Source organism: Trichoplusia ni, chromosome 10 (assembly GCF_003590095.1).
Source record: "Trichoplusia ni isolate ovarian cell line Hi5 chromosome 10, tn1, whole genome shotgun sequence".
NCBI lineage: Eukaryota > Metazoa > Arthropoda > Insecta > Lepidoptera > Noctuidae > Trichoplusia > Trichoplusia ni.
Window position 1 is genome coordinate 6,477,961 of NC_039487.1, and position 17,854 is coordinate 6,495,814.

Genomic DNA, 17,854 nt, shown 5'->3' on the forward strand with positions numbered 1-17,854 from the left:
GTTATAGTTAGTTTCTACCAGGCACGCAGAAACTTGGCAGATCTTCCAATCGCTTCAGATAAAAGTTTGTAATTTAAAGTGCTGTTGAATTAGTTAGCAGTTCGTGTAACCTGATTTTATCTGTTAACTAAAATCGTAAACTTGAAACAGGTGGATGAACTTTCAAGGAATTAAATGGACTGAGATTTAAATGATGATTTTTGTTCTATATAATGCAAATGAGAATGGAATATACCAGGAAGAGACGAGTTTAATCTAGTAAAAATGATAGTATACCATGCAAAATAAAGAGTAAAATATCATTGCCAGGGTTTAAAATTGCCAAGGAAAGAAAAAAACATAAAGCCATCGAGATGATTAGACGAAATGCTCCTACCACAACTCTTGTCAATCGAAAAGCTAACCAGAAAGTCATTTCTAAATTTAGACCCAAGACCAGTACCATAGCTGATCATATACCCCATCTACCAGCAACAACTATGCAGGCCAATGCAACAGCCCACGTGCCCAACACCTATCATTCTGCCGTAATTAGGAAGTAGGCAAGTTTATCTCCCACGCAATCGCAGATATGGCGCGAGAAATTAATAACTAGTAAAGCCTTAGTCACAACAATGCATTGACGACTGACAGTTTGACGCAAATACTGAGCTTATATATCCTTCTAATAGTCAGATTAGTATTTTCAATTTGTATGGTGAGCAGAAATCATTTTAGGATTTCAAATTGGAGATTGGTGTATAGAAAAGAGGGGCAGAAATTATGGAGGATAGGGATCAGGATTTGAAAAATGAAGGTTTTTAATCAGCTTTTACCGGACGTAATATAGCTAAAGTGAATGCATAATTTTAAATACCAAATGAACTGAATTGTATGGTGGTTAGTCTAAGTCATTTCATAATATTGTCCAGAAATGTGATGTAATTTACAGTTTGCATAGCATGGGTCTATGCAAAATTTAATCGAATCGTAGGTAAGCATCCTATTTTGATTGAATTTCCAGTGGTAATGTGCTTTCAAATAGATGAAGATTATGATATTCCATGCAAATAATATTTATGCACATTCGTGTTTATTACTGGTTATAATATTCTCAAAGGAATAGAAATGATAATAAAAGCTAAATGGTCGAGTTTGTATTAACAGGAAGAAAATGAGAAAATTTAGGAGAGAAACTTAGAAAAAAAGTCACTACGCTAGCAAAAGAGAGAAATAAGAATGTTTAAATGTTTTTTCTTGTTCTTCTTTCTACTTAAAATCAATTTCTCAAATTCAACAAATTCTTTTTAACACTAAAAACATTCAAATTGCATCGACAGACCATGTACCCCACATCAGAAGCGAGAACTATGTAGCATACGTTAAGATTTAATATCAGCATGTAATCCTACTAATCACTTATGTGTACAATCAACCACAACATCATCAGCAATTCAACAGCACCTTTATCCAAACGACTTAGAGTTTAATTTTGAACTACGATGATCCCATCAACGTGGGGTCTATTGTTTCGAGTATTGTTAATAGTGACCGGTTGTCGCAAGTTATCATTGTTTTATAGCCGGTTCTGATTAACTTTATTACTTTGTCTTATATTGTACGAAGCTTCGTTTATATTTAATCTTTGTAATGGCTGGAGATAAAAAAAATTGGCGCCTGATTAAAGTTGGTTCAAAACTAGTTGGTTAATGTTACGCCATTTTTGTTTCTTGTGATGTTCTTTGTCCATTGGATGTTTTTTTCTTATGTATGGGATTTGGATCATACATCTTGTTGAAATTTAAAATACTATATTAAATATCACCACTTAAAAACATGGTATTTTCAATAACAATAACACATAATTGTAGCTTACATTTATTTAAATCCCATGCACGTACATAAGATGCTGACAAGGCACATAATTACAGAGTAAAAACTTATTTAAGATTGAGATATTAAAAAAGTGAAGGCTAGTTTTACGAATCATCCTCTTAACAAGGTTGCATGTTTATATTTAATACCATATTATTCTAAATGTCAAGAGTTAAGTCAAAACAAAAAATACTAGACTTATCTTTTGGAATCGGTAATGGACTTTGATAGATGCTTAAAATGCTTAAAAGGTCTGGCTATAATGTTAGCAACAATTCTTTTAAAATGCTACCTAACTAAAATAGTTAGCAATGCTCATGATATTAGTATTCAGTATGAGATCAAAATAGAATATACTGAAACAGCAGCAACGGTTTGTAATGAATAAGGGATGGATAGAAATGTAAAGAATCGAAGGAGGTTTTTCCCAGTGGTATAATAAAAACTAGTAAGTCCAGTTAACCGTTACGGTATGATGGCAAATAATAGGGAGCTAAAACAAAATAACAGTTAATATGGATAGGGGCAGAGAAGTAAGGACGAATAGGGTAGTCAGTAGTAGACAGACGGTTAATGACAGAACTTTGAGAGTTAAGAAGAATAATGGTCAGACAAAAAGTGTGATAGCATGATTTAAGTAATCAACCGAAATGCCCGAAATAAAAAGTGTTATAATTTCCGACTGATTTACCGAATGTTATAGTTCTTAGAGATGATATGATATGGTAGACTGACAAGACAAGCTGAAACATTAGACGCTTTAAAAACGGTTGCATGTTAATTAAAAGTATTTATAATCACCGTTGTCTTATGAACAGGCCTTAAAGGTACCGTCATTGAATTGTAGATGAGTTTCAATCATAATATTGTGACGGTTTCCATCATATACGTTTTATTTGTTATCTGCATGATCATGATCTCTACCAGGTGATCGTATACTGAATCGTTAATTCAATAAACTCGCTCCAGGCCTCGTTCATGATTATTCATGTCTGTCTTATTGCCAGTTGAAAGTCACACCTCGTAAATACAGCTTTGAGATACAAATTTTAAACTAAGATTTGATTAGTTTATTTGATTATAGTTTATCGCTTTGTTTCGGCTTTTTTGGGTATAGAAATATACTTTAATATGTCATGATAAAACTTTTCATGGATCAGAAAATCATATTACCTTGGATTGTTGAGTAAATGAAAAGTTCAACATGTTGACATTACAGTGAAGATGGTGCGAGGAGAACCTGATCTCAACAATCTTCGGTAGAAGGTAAGCCAGAAAATTATTAATAACTTATTTGATTTCGTACTGATAATTAGAAACTGTTTCTTAAAATACAGATACGTGGTCAGTCGGTCTAGATCTATGTAAATGTCCACTACACAAGAATTAATGAAGACTAATCATCTAAATATACCCACAAGGCCGAATTAATATAAGGATTTGTTGAGTTAAGGAGTCATTAAAACCGTGGAGTGGTTTATAGTGTTATAAATTTTAATTTGTCGGCACATGTGGTGTATGCCATCGCCAATACGCTGATTAAATTATTTATAATGGAGCCGTTATTAAAACTGGGACTGAAAGCAGTTTTGCAAGCGAAACTGAAATTTGATTTTATGGGGATGCAAAAGTTTTTTGCTTTACCGAGAAAGCTTTTGGTAGATTTATTTAATTTCGTCGGATTATAGGTTCTAACGTTGTTAGCAAATTTGACGGCCATATAATTTCTAGGTATTCAAATTTTATTACTCATCAGACAATAATGACGAATTTTCTACGCAATGCATTTCGTATTAGCAAAATGGGCTTAGGATTATTAAAATTTCTTTTCAATGTAAAGTTTCTTACTGTTTAAAAACACGAGGTACCAGGCTAACATGTTTAGCGACAAGTGGGGCTATAAAATGCGGAATATTCGCAAGAACACATTCTGTTCGTATGGACTATGGAGCAGGAATGGCCGACGGAAGCGGACGGACGGACAAGAACGGGTTGTTCGCTAAATATAGATGGATGCAGCTACTTTGTTACTTGGTATCTGATTTTGAGGGTAGAGAGATATCGATGGATTTTTGGACTTAGGATTTTACGCTCTTATTGAATATGAATAGATATAATAAGGAGAAAGTTTTTGCCTCTGTGTAGTGTAGTCTTTTGTTTTAATATTACGGTGGAATAATATATGTAATTGAATAGGAAATAATAAGACTGTCTTTAGCCCACAAGAAATCGTTCTCGGAAACGTTGAAATGAGTTTTAAATAACAATCTAACAAAACTATTAAAACAAGGGGGTTTTATTACTTCCGAACAAATTAATGTGTTCAACATAAACATGAATCTCGTTACATGAGCGAGTTGAACGGAAACCCCACACATCTGTAGATGGGCAGTTATGTAGCCCAGACCATTTGATACCAGTGCTGACCACAACGGAAATCGCTAAGCCATTGACTTTTTCTAGAGCCTAGTGAAAGGCATCTTGAATGTCAGCCTCATCAAGTAACATACACTTTAAAAGGGCTAAAAAGTGGTTAAATGGTCAATTTAAAATATTGGATGCAGTTAAAAGGCAGCAATTTTCTGGAATGGATTAGACTGCCGTTTATAGGTAAATATCTGAGAACTTTTGCGTGCGTAGTCGTACATGATAAAGAAATCTGATTACAAACATTCCTTTTTTCCTTTCTAGTAAACCTTAACAAAGCAACTTTCATAACTTGAGGATAATAAAATAACTTCCCAACGATCAATTGTACAAATAAACAAAATCATTATTAAAGCTTTATACACGTATAAAGGGCAAGCAGGAGTAAAAAATCTCGCATCAAATCCAATTCACGAACACAGAGTCTGTAATCTAAAAGAAATCGAAACGTCGAACGAAAATTGTCCGTACAATGTGTATTGTAATGGCATCACGTACGATAATCGATGCTATTATGACATACACGAGAATTGCACCTAAGTATAATCCAATATTTATACCATCCGTGATTGTGAGGCGTTGGAATCTTGTACAAATCATTCACGCATCTCTCTCCCACTTGTACACACAGCCACGCGGTGACAAGGATGCTGCATCAAGTATTTTCGTCTGTTCGTAGGTGTTCGGTCATGTTTGCACACCCTCGCCTCACCGGTCGACAGGTAAATTCGACAAAAGCAGTGGGAGTTTGTGTTTATTATAAGAAATACCTGAACGCAGGTAGAAGTCATTGTACGGGACCCGTCTAGCGAATAATAGAGTTTTCGGAAATAATACAATGAATAAAGTAATTTATGTCGGTTCGGAATACAATATTTTATGATTTTCGGAAACGTTCGGTACCTGTATGGGTTTTGACGGCGCCCCCTTAACAATTGTTGTTTTGGGTGTTGTTTCGTCTCGGTTCTCCACGTTGTTTTTGTTTGTTTTACGGGCAATTTGCGATTATAAAGACATGTCTATCTGCGCATCTCGACGCTATCTCACTTTGTTCGTGGTAGCGCTATAGTTAATTGAGTGGTTGACTCATTACGACCGCGATGTTAATCTACGCATCGAATTGTACAATAATGAGTTCATTTACCGCCCGTCAACTTATGAATATTTAAGACTCTCACGTTTTCGTAGGTGAAAAAAGTCGTGCTTTACGATGTTATTTAATAGCGTGAAGCGGACCTTATCGTGACTGATACGGAGCGATCGTTAAGGGAAGAGTGTGTATACTTATAATGCTTCGAATATTTAATCGTTCCATTAAAACATAAACAAATGGGAACTCTTAATGCGGTTGCACAATACACCGATCGAGGTATCATAATAAATCGGACATGTTGGGAGGTGTGAAATCGTGTAAATGCACAAATAGTGCACAATGTATCGCGGGAATAGCAAACATAACTTTACGGTTAACACTGGACCATTATGAACGTTGATACGTGCATAATAAGATCGATATTTCAGTGTGAATTAATTGTGGGAGCTGAGCAGTTTGTTTGCGTGAATAGAATGCTGTGCAGTTGAATATATTGTGATGCTATTTGAATGCATTGTGGTACTAATACGGGGAATATGTTCAATAGAGATCTACCTGAGTTTGGCACCTGCTGTTACTGTGTATAGACAGACTCGTCGGCGAAATCCGGGGCGCCGCGTGAAGTCAACTTGTACCACAAAGTCCACAAACAATTAATTAACGACAGTTTCTTGTGAATAATTGTATTAGCGAGACCACCTAATAGGTACCTGTTAGTTTTTACAAACAGTCTCGTATGTTTTAAATGAATGACATGCGTAATGTGTTAAGGGAGCTGTTTAGAATATTTTAATTTTAAATAGGCTTAAAGAACTTTAATGTTAGGATAAATTCGTTTACGCCATCGAGAGTTGGCACAAGAGCAGCATCCATTGCTGACTGTTACAGAATTAGATCTCAATTAAATGCTATACGCGAGGCAATGAAAGTTATTACTCAACTCATAAACCGTATCCAACTTCAGTCATACGGGACTTATAATTACATGCGTTGGGAATCAAGTGGGGTGATAAATATACGTAAGGTTCGCATTAAAAAGATAAATAATGTGAATAATAAATACAACAATAAGTTTTTTTTTTATCAGATTTCTATCTTTATGTGAAGTAATACGAAAAAGATTTGATTACAAACAATTCTTGGAAGCTTACGTAAATGATAACAAACCTTTTGTTTGTACTTTATCTGCTAGTTTTATAATTTGAATATTTATGCACCAAATATGTATGAGACTTGGGAGTAAGACCATTTTAAATGTCTCTTGTTTAGTTTTGTGTATGTTTTATGATAGGTACACAATGGTGTAGTAGTCCAAATTACGGAAGAAATTTGAACTTTATACTGATATTTTTTAGAAACTTTCTTTAGAAATATAAGAGAACTGTAACAATCATTTGTTTTTAAACTAATTTTGCTAATGGCTTAGCGTAATTTAACAGTTGCCGAAGTCCAGGTTTACCAATTTTTTTTCTAATTCTATATTCCATGAAACTCATCAAACGTTTCCATTTAAATTGTAATAAATGACTTATTTGTAATTGTTAATACCACGCTGTACGGTTAATATGGTTCACCGACATAGTTGGTTGAAATACATGCCTCATGTGCATTCGTAATGAAGTACTGGGCACCGAATTACGCGTTACTCTGTTACCGAGTTTCCCAATCACCCGCCATTATGACGTAATGGTGATCACGGCGGCCATTTTAATTCCTTTTGTTCGATATTCAAATTATTTCTTGAAGATCATTTTTTTTTGTCTCAATTTAAATATTTTAGAATACATTTCAATTATTTTTTTCAATTGTTAAATTGATTTGAATCATTTAAGTTTCGAACCGCAACATTATAAACTCTGATTGTGTCGTAAGATCACCGCTATAAAAGTTGCCTTACATTGTATCAAATAAAAGGATAATTTATGTCTATAAAAATAAGGTTGAAAGTCATATCACTCACCTCACTTTCCGTCCAATCGATTAGACTGGACTTCTCCTCGAGCAGATTCTCCGAGCTCCGTTTCTCGTCTTCTCCGTCCCCCTCGTCCTTGAAGACCTTGACCTCATCAGTGGAGCCCAGGTCGTCACCGCCCGAGCTCGCCGCCGAACTCGAATGAGCATGCGGCATTTTCACGAACCCAACGCCCCAACTTCCATTATCCCATCCTCAACGAACCTATCCACTATCTGTCATCCATGACCACTCACTGAACCGCCATTTTGTCTGTTTCCAAATTCAAACTTCACGGTAGTTCGCGCCGGATTTTGACATTTGCTTGTTCAGTCTAATTTAATGTCTCTTTTTTCACTTATTCGTAACTAGGTAATTTAGGCGAAAGTTTTTTTTTACTAAACTAAATGAGATCACAGATAACTTTTGTCAGGTTGAACTTAAAATGCCTAAGGTTGAGGTGTTCCGTTATATTATGTGTTGGGTTGCATCTGTAAAGAAGAGAGACAGTCATTAGCGACATTTGAATAGCTGAGCGTGGCTGGGTTCTTAATCAAGGTCTAGGTTGAATTATGATGCCATACAAGTTAGAAACAGTAAGCCACTAATTAGAAGTAACTAAATATAATACAAGCTTACATAATGCGTTTAGATAACTCTTATGCCTATTAAGTTTAGGTTGATAGTCAGTCTGGCAGAATCAGTGCTAGCTTGGTAAGAATTGCGGTTGTATCGTCGTGTGACACATCTTTTAGGTCAAGCTCCTTGTCAAGTGGACGTCAACAAGCACTCTTGGCTGCGAGCCAAGTGACGCTAAGAAAACTCTTCGGGAAATATTGAGTAAAGAACAAATCAAGTAAATATGCTATACACGTAAAACAATAGAAAAAAAGAAAACAAGTTACAATCACACACAACGCAAAATAATTAAATATAAGTTATCGGCTAAGAATAAAGATATGGAATAGGTATTCATACTATTTATTACTCTATAATAGTGTTGACCTCGGAAGTACGCCGTATCGAGTACGACCATACTCATATAAATTACCTATTTAATAAACTGTACTAGGAATTACAATAACGACGATATTAGTAGTATTAGTACCGCGTACCCATCACGGTCCAATAAAGACGTTCTGTTCTGTTCTTAATCGATACGCGGTATGGCGTGTTTAATAATACTAGGAAACATTGAATATTCAATTTGATATTGTAATCATAGATGATACTTATATGTGATACCTGGATAAGAAACTAGTCATAAACAAAGCTATATTTTAATAGCACGCAACAGATAAATTACAGAAGATGTGTGTTGTAGTCACGTACAGTCGAAAACAAACTTTAAATAAATGTGACCTGAAGATCAGTTATTGATAACATAATGGCAAGGACGTATCAACAACGATTACAGATATATTTGTCGAAAATAAAAACAACAACCAGTTAAAATTGCGTGAATTGCATTTGTTCCAAATCATACAATTTTAAGCACAAGAATTTGCACATACAGCCAATTTTTTTTTGTTCACCTTTATGCCATGATATTAAAGTTGAATAATTGACGTACTTGTTAGTTACTAATTATCCGGTTAATTTCAAAATTCTCTTAATATCCCGCCTTATCACTTAATAAGCTTTATTATTAGAATCTAAATAACTGCTTCGGTATTAATATAAAATGACATGTATGGCCCGTACTTATTTACTAGATCGTTTGACCCAAGGGTTATCGGGTACCGTGACTCAAACGTGCTGACTATCAGACAGACTTTTATAATGAAATGCTATCCATGTCTGTTGATGACTGATACAGGTTTATGTATTCATTTCTCCTTTTACTCAGATAAGTGAAATTTCAACAAGATATTATAATGAATTTTTGTAACAATTTTTGTGAGTGACTTGTGGCACCTCATATTTGAACGATTAAATTAGCATTTACCAAAGTAGAACTGAAAGTTTAAGAGGATAAACAACTTGAAAATTATTAATGGTTTTTTTTAATCAAAATTGAGAATAAGATATATTATTGTAATAAATTAAAAGTAAACTGGTCGTAATGTCCTTGCGTAAAAAGTATAATACTCAAAAAGTCCTTGCCGATAACTCATAGGATACACAAATTAAAACTACAACTATAATGTTTAAATAACATTGTCAAAGACAGCGAAATTATTATTTACAGTAGATGAAATTTCTAATGAAAACACTGCACTTGTTATGAACGTATTGCATAGTATTAGCCAAGACTTATCAATGGTCCATTCAAATACTAGCCTAGGTGAAATGACGAATAGTTAATTCAATAGTAATCGGTGACATTGATTTTTCTTTGATCAGTGTACAATACTACAAAAGGACGATCGACATAATTTAGTGCAGTCAGAAATAAACACGTAAGCTATACTATGATTTGTTAGGTTCAGGCTAGCTGTGCCGCATGTTAAATGAAAATTTGTAAAGAAATGAATGGCGGAAAACGGCAATAATCAGTTTCTAATCTTAGGTCAAGCTTGTCCTGAAAAAGTTACACTGCATAAACTTCTCGAAGGTCATAATAAAAAACAACCTATCTTCAATTTTACATCCGCCAATATTCGAAAACGAACTCTAGATACTTTTTGAAAGAACCAAGCAAAAAAGCGAGAGCTTCGCGAGACGGGTAACATAGCATTTTGTAAAAGATGATAAAATACAAATATATTATAAATATATTTGTACCACAATAAGTAAGACATCAACTCAATCACAATCTATTTCACCAGGATACAGATCAAATACACTGCGCATGCGTGAGCGCTGCGCACGCGGCTTGCATTTCTCAGGTATGTAAGGTGTGAGGCGATATGAATAATGGCGACGGACACGCCTTACGTGAGCTATGCATGACAATAACGTGTAGGGTTACAAATCAAATAGAAATGAATATTATATACATTGTAGTTTTATTGTAATATCAAAGAAAGATGTTGAAAGTTCCTCAGTTGATTTTTTTTGTTGGAAACGGCAATAGTGGGTATGTGCAAAAAAAATAGTAGAGGTGTAACTATTTATTGAACACGATTCTTCTGGTGTAACCGAAATATTTCCAGATCTTAGATTTTTTCTGAGAACCTGCAGTACAGATTTTTTTTACTTTTACCCTATATCAGATCTTTTCCTAAGAACTTTTCAGACAGAAAAGGAAAATTTTTGCTCAATTTCAGCTTTGTTTTTGCACAAATTGCTCTATCAGCTTCTTTCAGAAGTGGATAAATTAGTGAATTAGACTACCAACAAAAAATTCCTTACTTTTTTGTAGTTTTTTCCTAGTTCCCTAGTCACACAAGAGATTGGTTATTTGAGGATGTCATTCAATTTCCATACTAAAGATCGTATGCTTCCAAATATTTAATGAGGAATTTTCAATTCTATTATCTTGTCTAAAATAAGATTTAACTCCATCATGCATAGGTAAATTATAAGTTTATCGGTATATTAAAGGCAAGTAAGCCAGTTTACACAAACAACTTTAAATAGGCTAATAAATTAATTACTTCAATAATAATGATTAAATCTAAATTTGCTAATCCACATTTTATGAGATTCTAGACTTACGCTAATAATTCTTAGAATTTACGATTATACATTTAATGGTATTAGGTAGAGTAATTAAAATACTAGTTTTGAGATATTTCATTTAAGTGTGTGTTAAAATATTTTTTTAAGTTTGAAAGATTTACTTACTGACTTCGTTTTACAAATAATTTGAAACGGATACAAAATCTTCGTAAAAATAAGTAAAAATATAGCATTGTTTATTTATATTTTATCAATAAGTACCTGATAGTCGCATAACCTGAAGTTTTATCAAGTCAAACGTTGGCATCGATGATAGCAGATTTTTTTATCTAATTACATAAATGTGGAAACCATTGCCAATTATTGTAAGTGAAAATTATGAACGAGTAGAATCAGCTCCTAGTGCCTTAACGAAAAAAAATGTTAAGTAGTGTGTAATTTGCAAACGTACCGAAACAAATACTTTCTTCTAAAATATACTAGACGGCGAATGGTTGGTCTTTTAAAAACGAAATAACACCTCAAAAACTATTATTTTATAAGTAATACCTTAAGTGTACAAAGTGGTAGCTTAAGTATTAATACTTTCACAGCATTATCAATAAAATATGGTAATTTTATTGATACTTACTAAGCCAACACCACATTCTTACATCTTTAATACCATTCAATACATTACGCACACATTTTTAGTTGAAACTTGGAGTTGACAACATTTTTTACACACTTGTTAAAGATAATGAAATAAAATAATACATTTTGTCACCCTCGGGTGGCAATTTTTTTTTTGATTGGGCATCCTTTTCTACCCAAAGTAAAAAATAACTACTGATAATTAGTGAGAAATCATTTTTTTTTTGGTTTTTGGCATTTTTTAATTTGAAGGGCAATTACTAATTGTGATTACTTATCATTGCAAAAAGATTAATTAATTAGTGTAACATGTAAACATCATGTAAAATGTTCCGAAATGTCATTATCTTGTAATTTTATTTTTTATCAGTGTTAACTGCAGACAAAATCTTTTAAAGAATGCTTTTGCTACTTATAGCTTACACTTGAATCATATTAACGTATGTTTAATTATATACGTATTATTTCTATGAAATCCATGACGCAATGTGTATCCGATTTCATGTATTCAGAGAAAATAGCGCTGACCATAGACAGGTAACGGTGACTAGGATAACAAGAAAGCGGCGTCGGTTACAAAGTTAACTATAATATTTTGATTACAATATTTATAAAAAACACGCTTATACTAATTATTAGGCTAAAACACATATTTTAAGACAAATGACACAATTTACTGGCTGGTTATAATACTTTGACAAAACAACAAACTACAATTAAAACATGGAATTACCTATTACTACGTAAATCTAAGCAACTAGCAACATTGACGTCATACAAATATCAGAAAAGAAATGTCATTGTCATATTTTAAAATAAAAAAATCTGCAGTGCGTTCGAATTTCAAACGCCAAGTCAACTTGCATACACTCAAGACAACATGAAATTTTATAGGAAGTTTTTATGTTGAAGAAAGACCGTAACATCAGAAGTTTAAATAAATAATTTATAATAACCGGTTGACTTGAAGTCTTACTAATTTGAAACAGAAAATGCGTTGATTTATATTAGTTCTGCTGCGGAACTACACAAGTTCAAACCCCTCAACGTTTTTTGCCAGCCAATCAATCTACCGTGCCTAATACATAACACAAACATGTTTTAACCAATTACTCGATACTTTATGAAAAATTCATATATTCCGTAGCGATTCTAATCGATTCTCGAGTCGATATCGCTCGGTACGATAATCGACATCGGAGTCGCATTCATTAGTGCGTCGGTACACTTGGTACACAATGCAAACATTATGGCTTATGTAGATGTGGTCTGATTGTTGACAATCCTTTATGTGTGCGTTCAACAATGTGTGTGCGTATAAGGAAATATTTAATACTTTCTTGCCTATAGAAATTCACTCTGCCTACTTAGCGCTAAGAAATACCAAGACGGTTTGTTAAGTTGGTATTACTGTGATGTCACGACGGATTAAAACGTTTCATTGTTCTTTTTTCAAAAAGCATTTTATCAATGCGCATTAAGAATTCCTGTTTCATACTCTATTGAAGTTTCTCGAAATACTAACTTAGCGTTTTAGAAATAGAACACTTCCAAGTATTTAAATAAAACACTTTCGTTGAAGCGAGCGTTCGAAATAGTTGCCAGTACAAATCGTCCAACTTTATGGTTCAAGACAAAAACACTGAGAATTAACAGTGTAAGGAATATTACGAATATATAAATCGCTTGGTCATAAAACAGACAACAAAATGTAATTCCAACAAAACTCAACATGTCAGTAAATAGGATATAACGCGGAGTACTAAACAGACGGTAACAGTTAAACGGAATGGCAACATCTCGGTACGTGTAATGGGATCCTGTTTAGGTATCGTTTTTATGTCGGTTTTTACGATTTCGCTATGTGAAACCATGGTACTGTCGATACTCGATGTCACACCGAGGCGCGCCCGACTTTCCGCATATTCGTACTTACATACAACATAATGCTTGTGTTTCATGTTTTATTCATGTCGAATCTTTGTAATTTTCGATTTAGACCTAATATTTTTATGTATCAACATTCGCTGTAAAGCAATTGAAATATTGGACTTGACTTTTTTGTTGCCAAAATGTTTATTTTTTAAGATAATCGAAAGGTTAAAAGTTGATATATTTTCGAGAGTTTAACATTAATTTGTTGTTTTTTTTACAACAGATAACGAAGTGACTCTTCAAGTCACAAATAAAGCTTAATTACATAATGATTACAGAAATAATTAAAAAACTCCTAACGATGTTAAAAAACAGAGATCGTCACGTTTTATCAAGCTATTAAGGAGTATTCCCACAATTTAACGACTTTAAAAAATAAACTGGTTCTAAACCTAACTATAATTGTGGTTGTCGTGTGTGTAATTAACTTAAGTAGGTACCTATTTTATTAAAAAAATAACGCAATACAATATTGTCTCGATGTAATAAGGTAATTTAAGGATCAGATATCTGTATCGATAAGAACACAACATGGGGATATGTTGGACACCAAACAGGGACCTTCGGTGGATGAAATGTTCAAGAATCACAGTATCTTCAGGATCGCTGATAACCTTCCAGATGCAGTCGGGTATAAACTCAATCCAGCTTCAACACTACTCTTACTTTAAAACATTAAAACGCATTATAAATATTAATTGGAAATAAAAATTATCCTTAGTAGGAACATTCTGTCCTTTTTTTAATTTTCGTCACAAATCTATGTCACTTACATTTACTATTGTAAACGAGCCAATATTTATTAAACTTAGTAAGCAGCTTAATTAAATTTGTACGACTAATCCAAACTCTAATACCAAATCAGTTTAACAGTGACGTAAGCGTTTATCCTGACTCATATTAACTATTTCGTCAATACAAACAGACGTCAATTTAAATTAATTTAAACTATTGTCTTTTGTCGTTCACATACCTGCATTTTTAAGCTGGTAATAGGTAGGCTTACTGTAAAACTTCAATTTTGCTGGATGGATGGACTTTCTTCAAACTTGCAGGAATTCTAGATACTAAGAATCAGCATTATAAATCTATATCTAGAATTTAAAATGATAATTAGAACAACATGTATTAAAAACCTAGAATTACGGAGCTGATTTGACCGGCTCGACAAAATACAATTCTGTAAACGTTGAAGTGATCATATATGTATTTTCAAAATGTATTGAAAGGAAATGTTATTTCCATACATATACATATGTTATTTCCATTATTGCTACCGCTGGTAAAGATGTTTCCAACCTGCAGGAGCAATTCATATACGACATCCCTTTTCGAGAAACCACGTGGATTAGACAAGTCACTTTCATACCTTTTGACGAGCACCATTATTGGAGGCCTTGTATGACATGGGATAGGATTTATAAAAACCCTGTAATTCGGCTAATTCGAATTGAGAGTTAGACTAAAAGCAAGACCATTTAAAATCTTCTTTTAACGTCTTATGACACTCAAACTTCTATTAACTAAAATAGGTTGTTGTAATAAACTCAACACTAAACAATACTCTCCAATTATTACAGGTAAACTACCACCAGTGAAGTAATATCGCAGGTGTGGAAAAGAGACGAGGCTCTACGCCGCATAGTGCTGTCCTGCTCGCACAACGACACTAAAATCTTTGAACTTACTGTTAACCTTTCCTCAAAAGGTATAAAAGATAACTACAGTCGTTGTTGTACTGTTTATGTATGAATAGGTTTTGTTTAACGACTTGTACCTAACTGTTTGACTGGCTATAATTATTTTACATGGTATGAGCTTTCCCCGCATTTACTGACTATAAATGACTTGGCTACTATAGTTATAAAAGGCTCCTGTAGTCTGAAAGTATTTTTTTAGTAATTTTAGGATACGATTTTATTTTCTTAACGTAGTATGTACATGGGAGGATTAATGTTTCTAGAAAAATCCGACCAATATCTTTATAGACTAAAGATGGTCGACCTTAAGGCTGGAATCCAACTGCAATATCGTTTTTGAACTATTAGGTAGAAGAAACCTTAACTACGGTGTCTGAAAAGGTGGTCAATGTAGACCACCTTTTCCCGCCGACAAACTGTCACACAGTTTGGTGGGTTTAATTATTTTGTTATATGTTTTTAGAACCAATAAAAGATTTTATTATTATTATTAGACAAATATCAATACCCTGTCAAACTGTGACACACTGACTATAATAAAGTTTTAGTTATTTGATCAACTAACCACAATAGCGATCACTTGATGAGAAGCATTCTTTAAAAGTACTGCTTTTCAAATGCATAACAGATGTAGCTCAGTTTCAAGAGAACTATCTATATGGTAGAGGTAACATAAGCCCTATATTAATTTAATATCGTGGCATTTACGAACATATTAATACCTGATATTTCTAGAACAAGTCTCTACATGTATTATGGAACTCATAAGTATTGTTCGAGTGGAAGCGAGACGGGGATGTCACTGCATAGAGCGCCATCCTGCTTACACGACGATGAAGTTCTACTTTTAAAGTTCATTAGTATCTGGTCTGCAGACGCTTGCAAGTACTTAATTAATATGCAAATATAAGAACAGATACTGACAATGTATTCGAGATCGAACTAAGATGCGAATACGAACGTTCTTTTGAAGTTATTGTCATTACCCTTAAGAAAAAACTCTATTTTTCGATTATTTTTTGTTTTTAAAGCTGTGTAAGATGGGTAAGTGTGGTTAGTTATGAAAATGTACTAAGACTAGCAAACATAAAGTGCTGGATTAATGAGTAGATTAAAAAGGAGGTGATATAGGTTTCTAGAATACTTCAAAAATAAATAATATTGTTTGTAATAATAAAGTTTATTGTTACAAGTTTAAACAGCACTGTACAAAAATGTTTGTCACCTCTGATCGCGGCTTTAAGAAAAGATAATCAACTAACTGCTACAATTTCTCTTAAATAAAATAGTCAACATCCCAACTGAAATACACGTAATTAAATATAGAGTATTACTAAGAAAACGTCCAAGTTATTTTAAGTCTGTTTGGCAGTACGTCAGACAAATTAATGAGTCTGTAGGCAAACGTCTCGACGATGCGATTTCGCGATTTGTTGACTAATTGTAAGACTAATCGACTTCATACATCTCCCATACATTCAATTACTGTAGAAGTCTTTTATGCAAATGACCATATCTTTTCGAACGCCGACAGCTTCTATAAAATGCAACATTGTGTGAAATGTAAATTAATAACATGCAAATTCCGACCTCGTAAAAATTTATGACATATTTAATATCTATGGAAAAATAACCATCTAATCTATACATATAATAAAATTGTAGAAAAGTGAAAACTGTACATTGAATATTTTTTTAAAAGAATAATTGCCGGGTGGTCTACGAACGATTCCGATGCCGAAAATATGATTTTTAGAATTTTTGTCTGTTTGTCTGTTTGTCTGTTTGTCTGTATGTATGTCCGGAAAGATCTCGGAAAGTACTGGATAGATTTGATTCAAATTTTCAGAGAATATCAACAAGAGGTCCGGTCAACATACTTTTTACTTATTATCCCGCTTTTCGTTACAGGGGGTGAGCAGGAGCCTTTTATATCTATAAACAAATATCAATTTATCTTATAAACTACTGAATATATTTCGTTCAAATTTTGCATGAACCTTATCGTACACATGATACAACAAATATACAAAAATCATAACGCTACTATGCAGGGGGCATGAGCAGTAAAGTTTTAAATTTTTGGATTCACCCGTAACATCGTGTAATACAATTATGAGGTGTATTTTCACCCCATTGAGTAGTAGGCAGCACGGTCATCAATTTACAAAAAAAAAATCACGCTATTTATCTTAAGACTTTTGGCAGAGCAATAATAGGATTTTCCGAAAATAAATCATTTTCACAAAATTAGTCATTTTATTCTCTTTCAAGTCTGATATAGGCCTACCGCGACTATTTCACACGTAAAATAAAAGAAACATAAACTAATACGTTTTTTTATGCAATCGTTACCGTAATCAGTACATTCTTGAAAGAAAGGAACTTAAATTCTTTTTATTTTTATTGATGTACTAAAATCACTCAAGTTCAAATGTGGAATGCCGTAATATAATTTTGTATTTATTTACGATAGATGTATATACCTATGTTTTTAGCTCGGTAATGTTGGCGATGGTACTTCAAGATCAAAACACTCGTAGTGACACTCAACCCAAAGTTGCATGTAGTTCACATTGATCTCATCTATAATTATGCATAACAAAAAATTACTGAACGACACAGTTAATTATTACCTTGGTTCATCTGTAACAAATAGCTTTGTTTTTTTCTTAAATTTGCAACATTACATAG

General features: G+C 33.3%; 1 protein-coding gene across 7 annotated transcripts in view; it reads right to left on the minus strand.

Moving 5' to 3' along the window:
• The window catches only part of LOC113497924 (protein pangolin, isoforms A/H/I/S), a 139,680-nt gene that overhangs the window by 108,424 nt on the left and 13,402 nt on the right, over positions 1 to 17,854 (minus strand). For all 7 annotated transcript variants that reach the window (XM_026877733.1, XM_026877732.1, XM_026877730.1 and 4 more), the window contains exon 2: positions 7,335 to 7,816. In XM_026877733.1, the coding sequence (XP_026733534.1) occupies positions 7,335 to 7,502 (168 nt within the window). In that variant the 5' untranslated portion in view covers positions 7,503 to 7,816. The remainder of the gene's footprint in view (positions 1 to 7,334; positions 7,817 to 17,854) is intronic.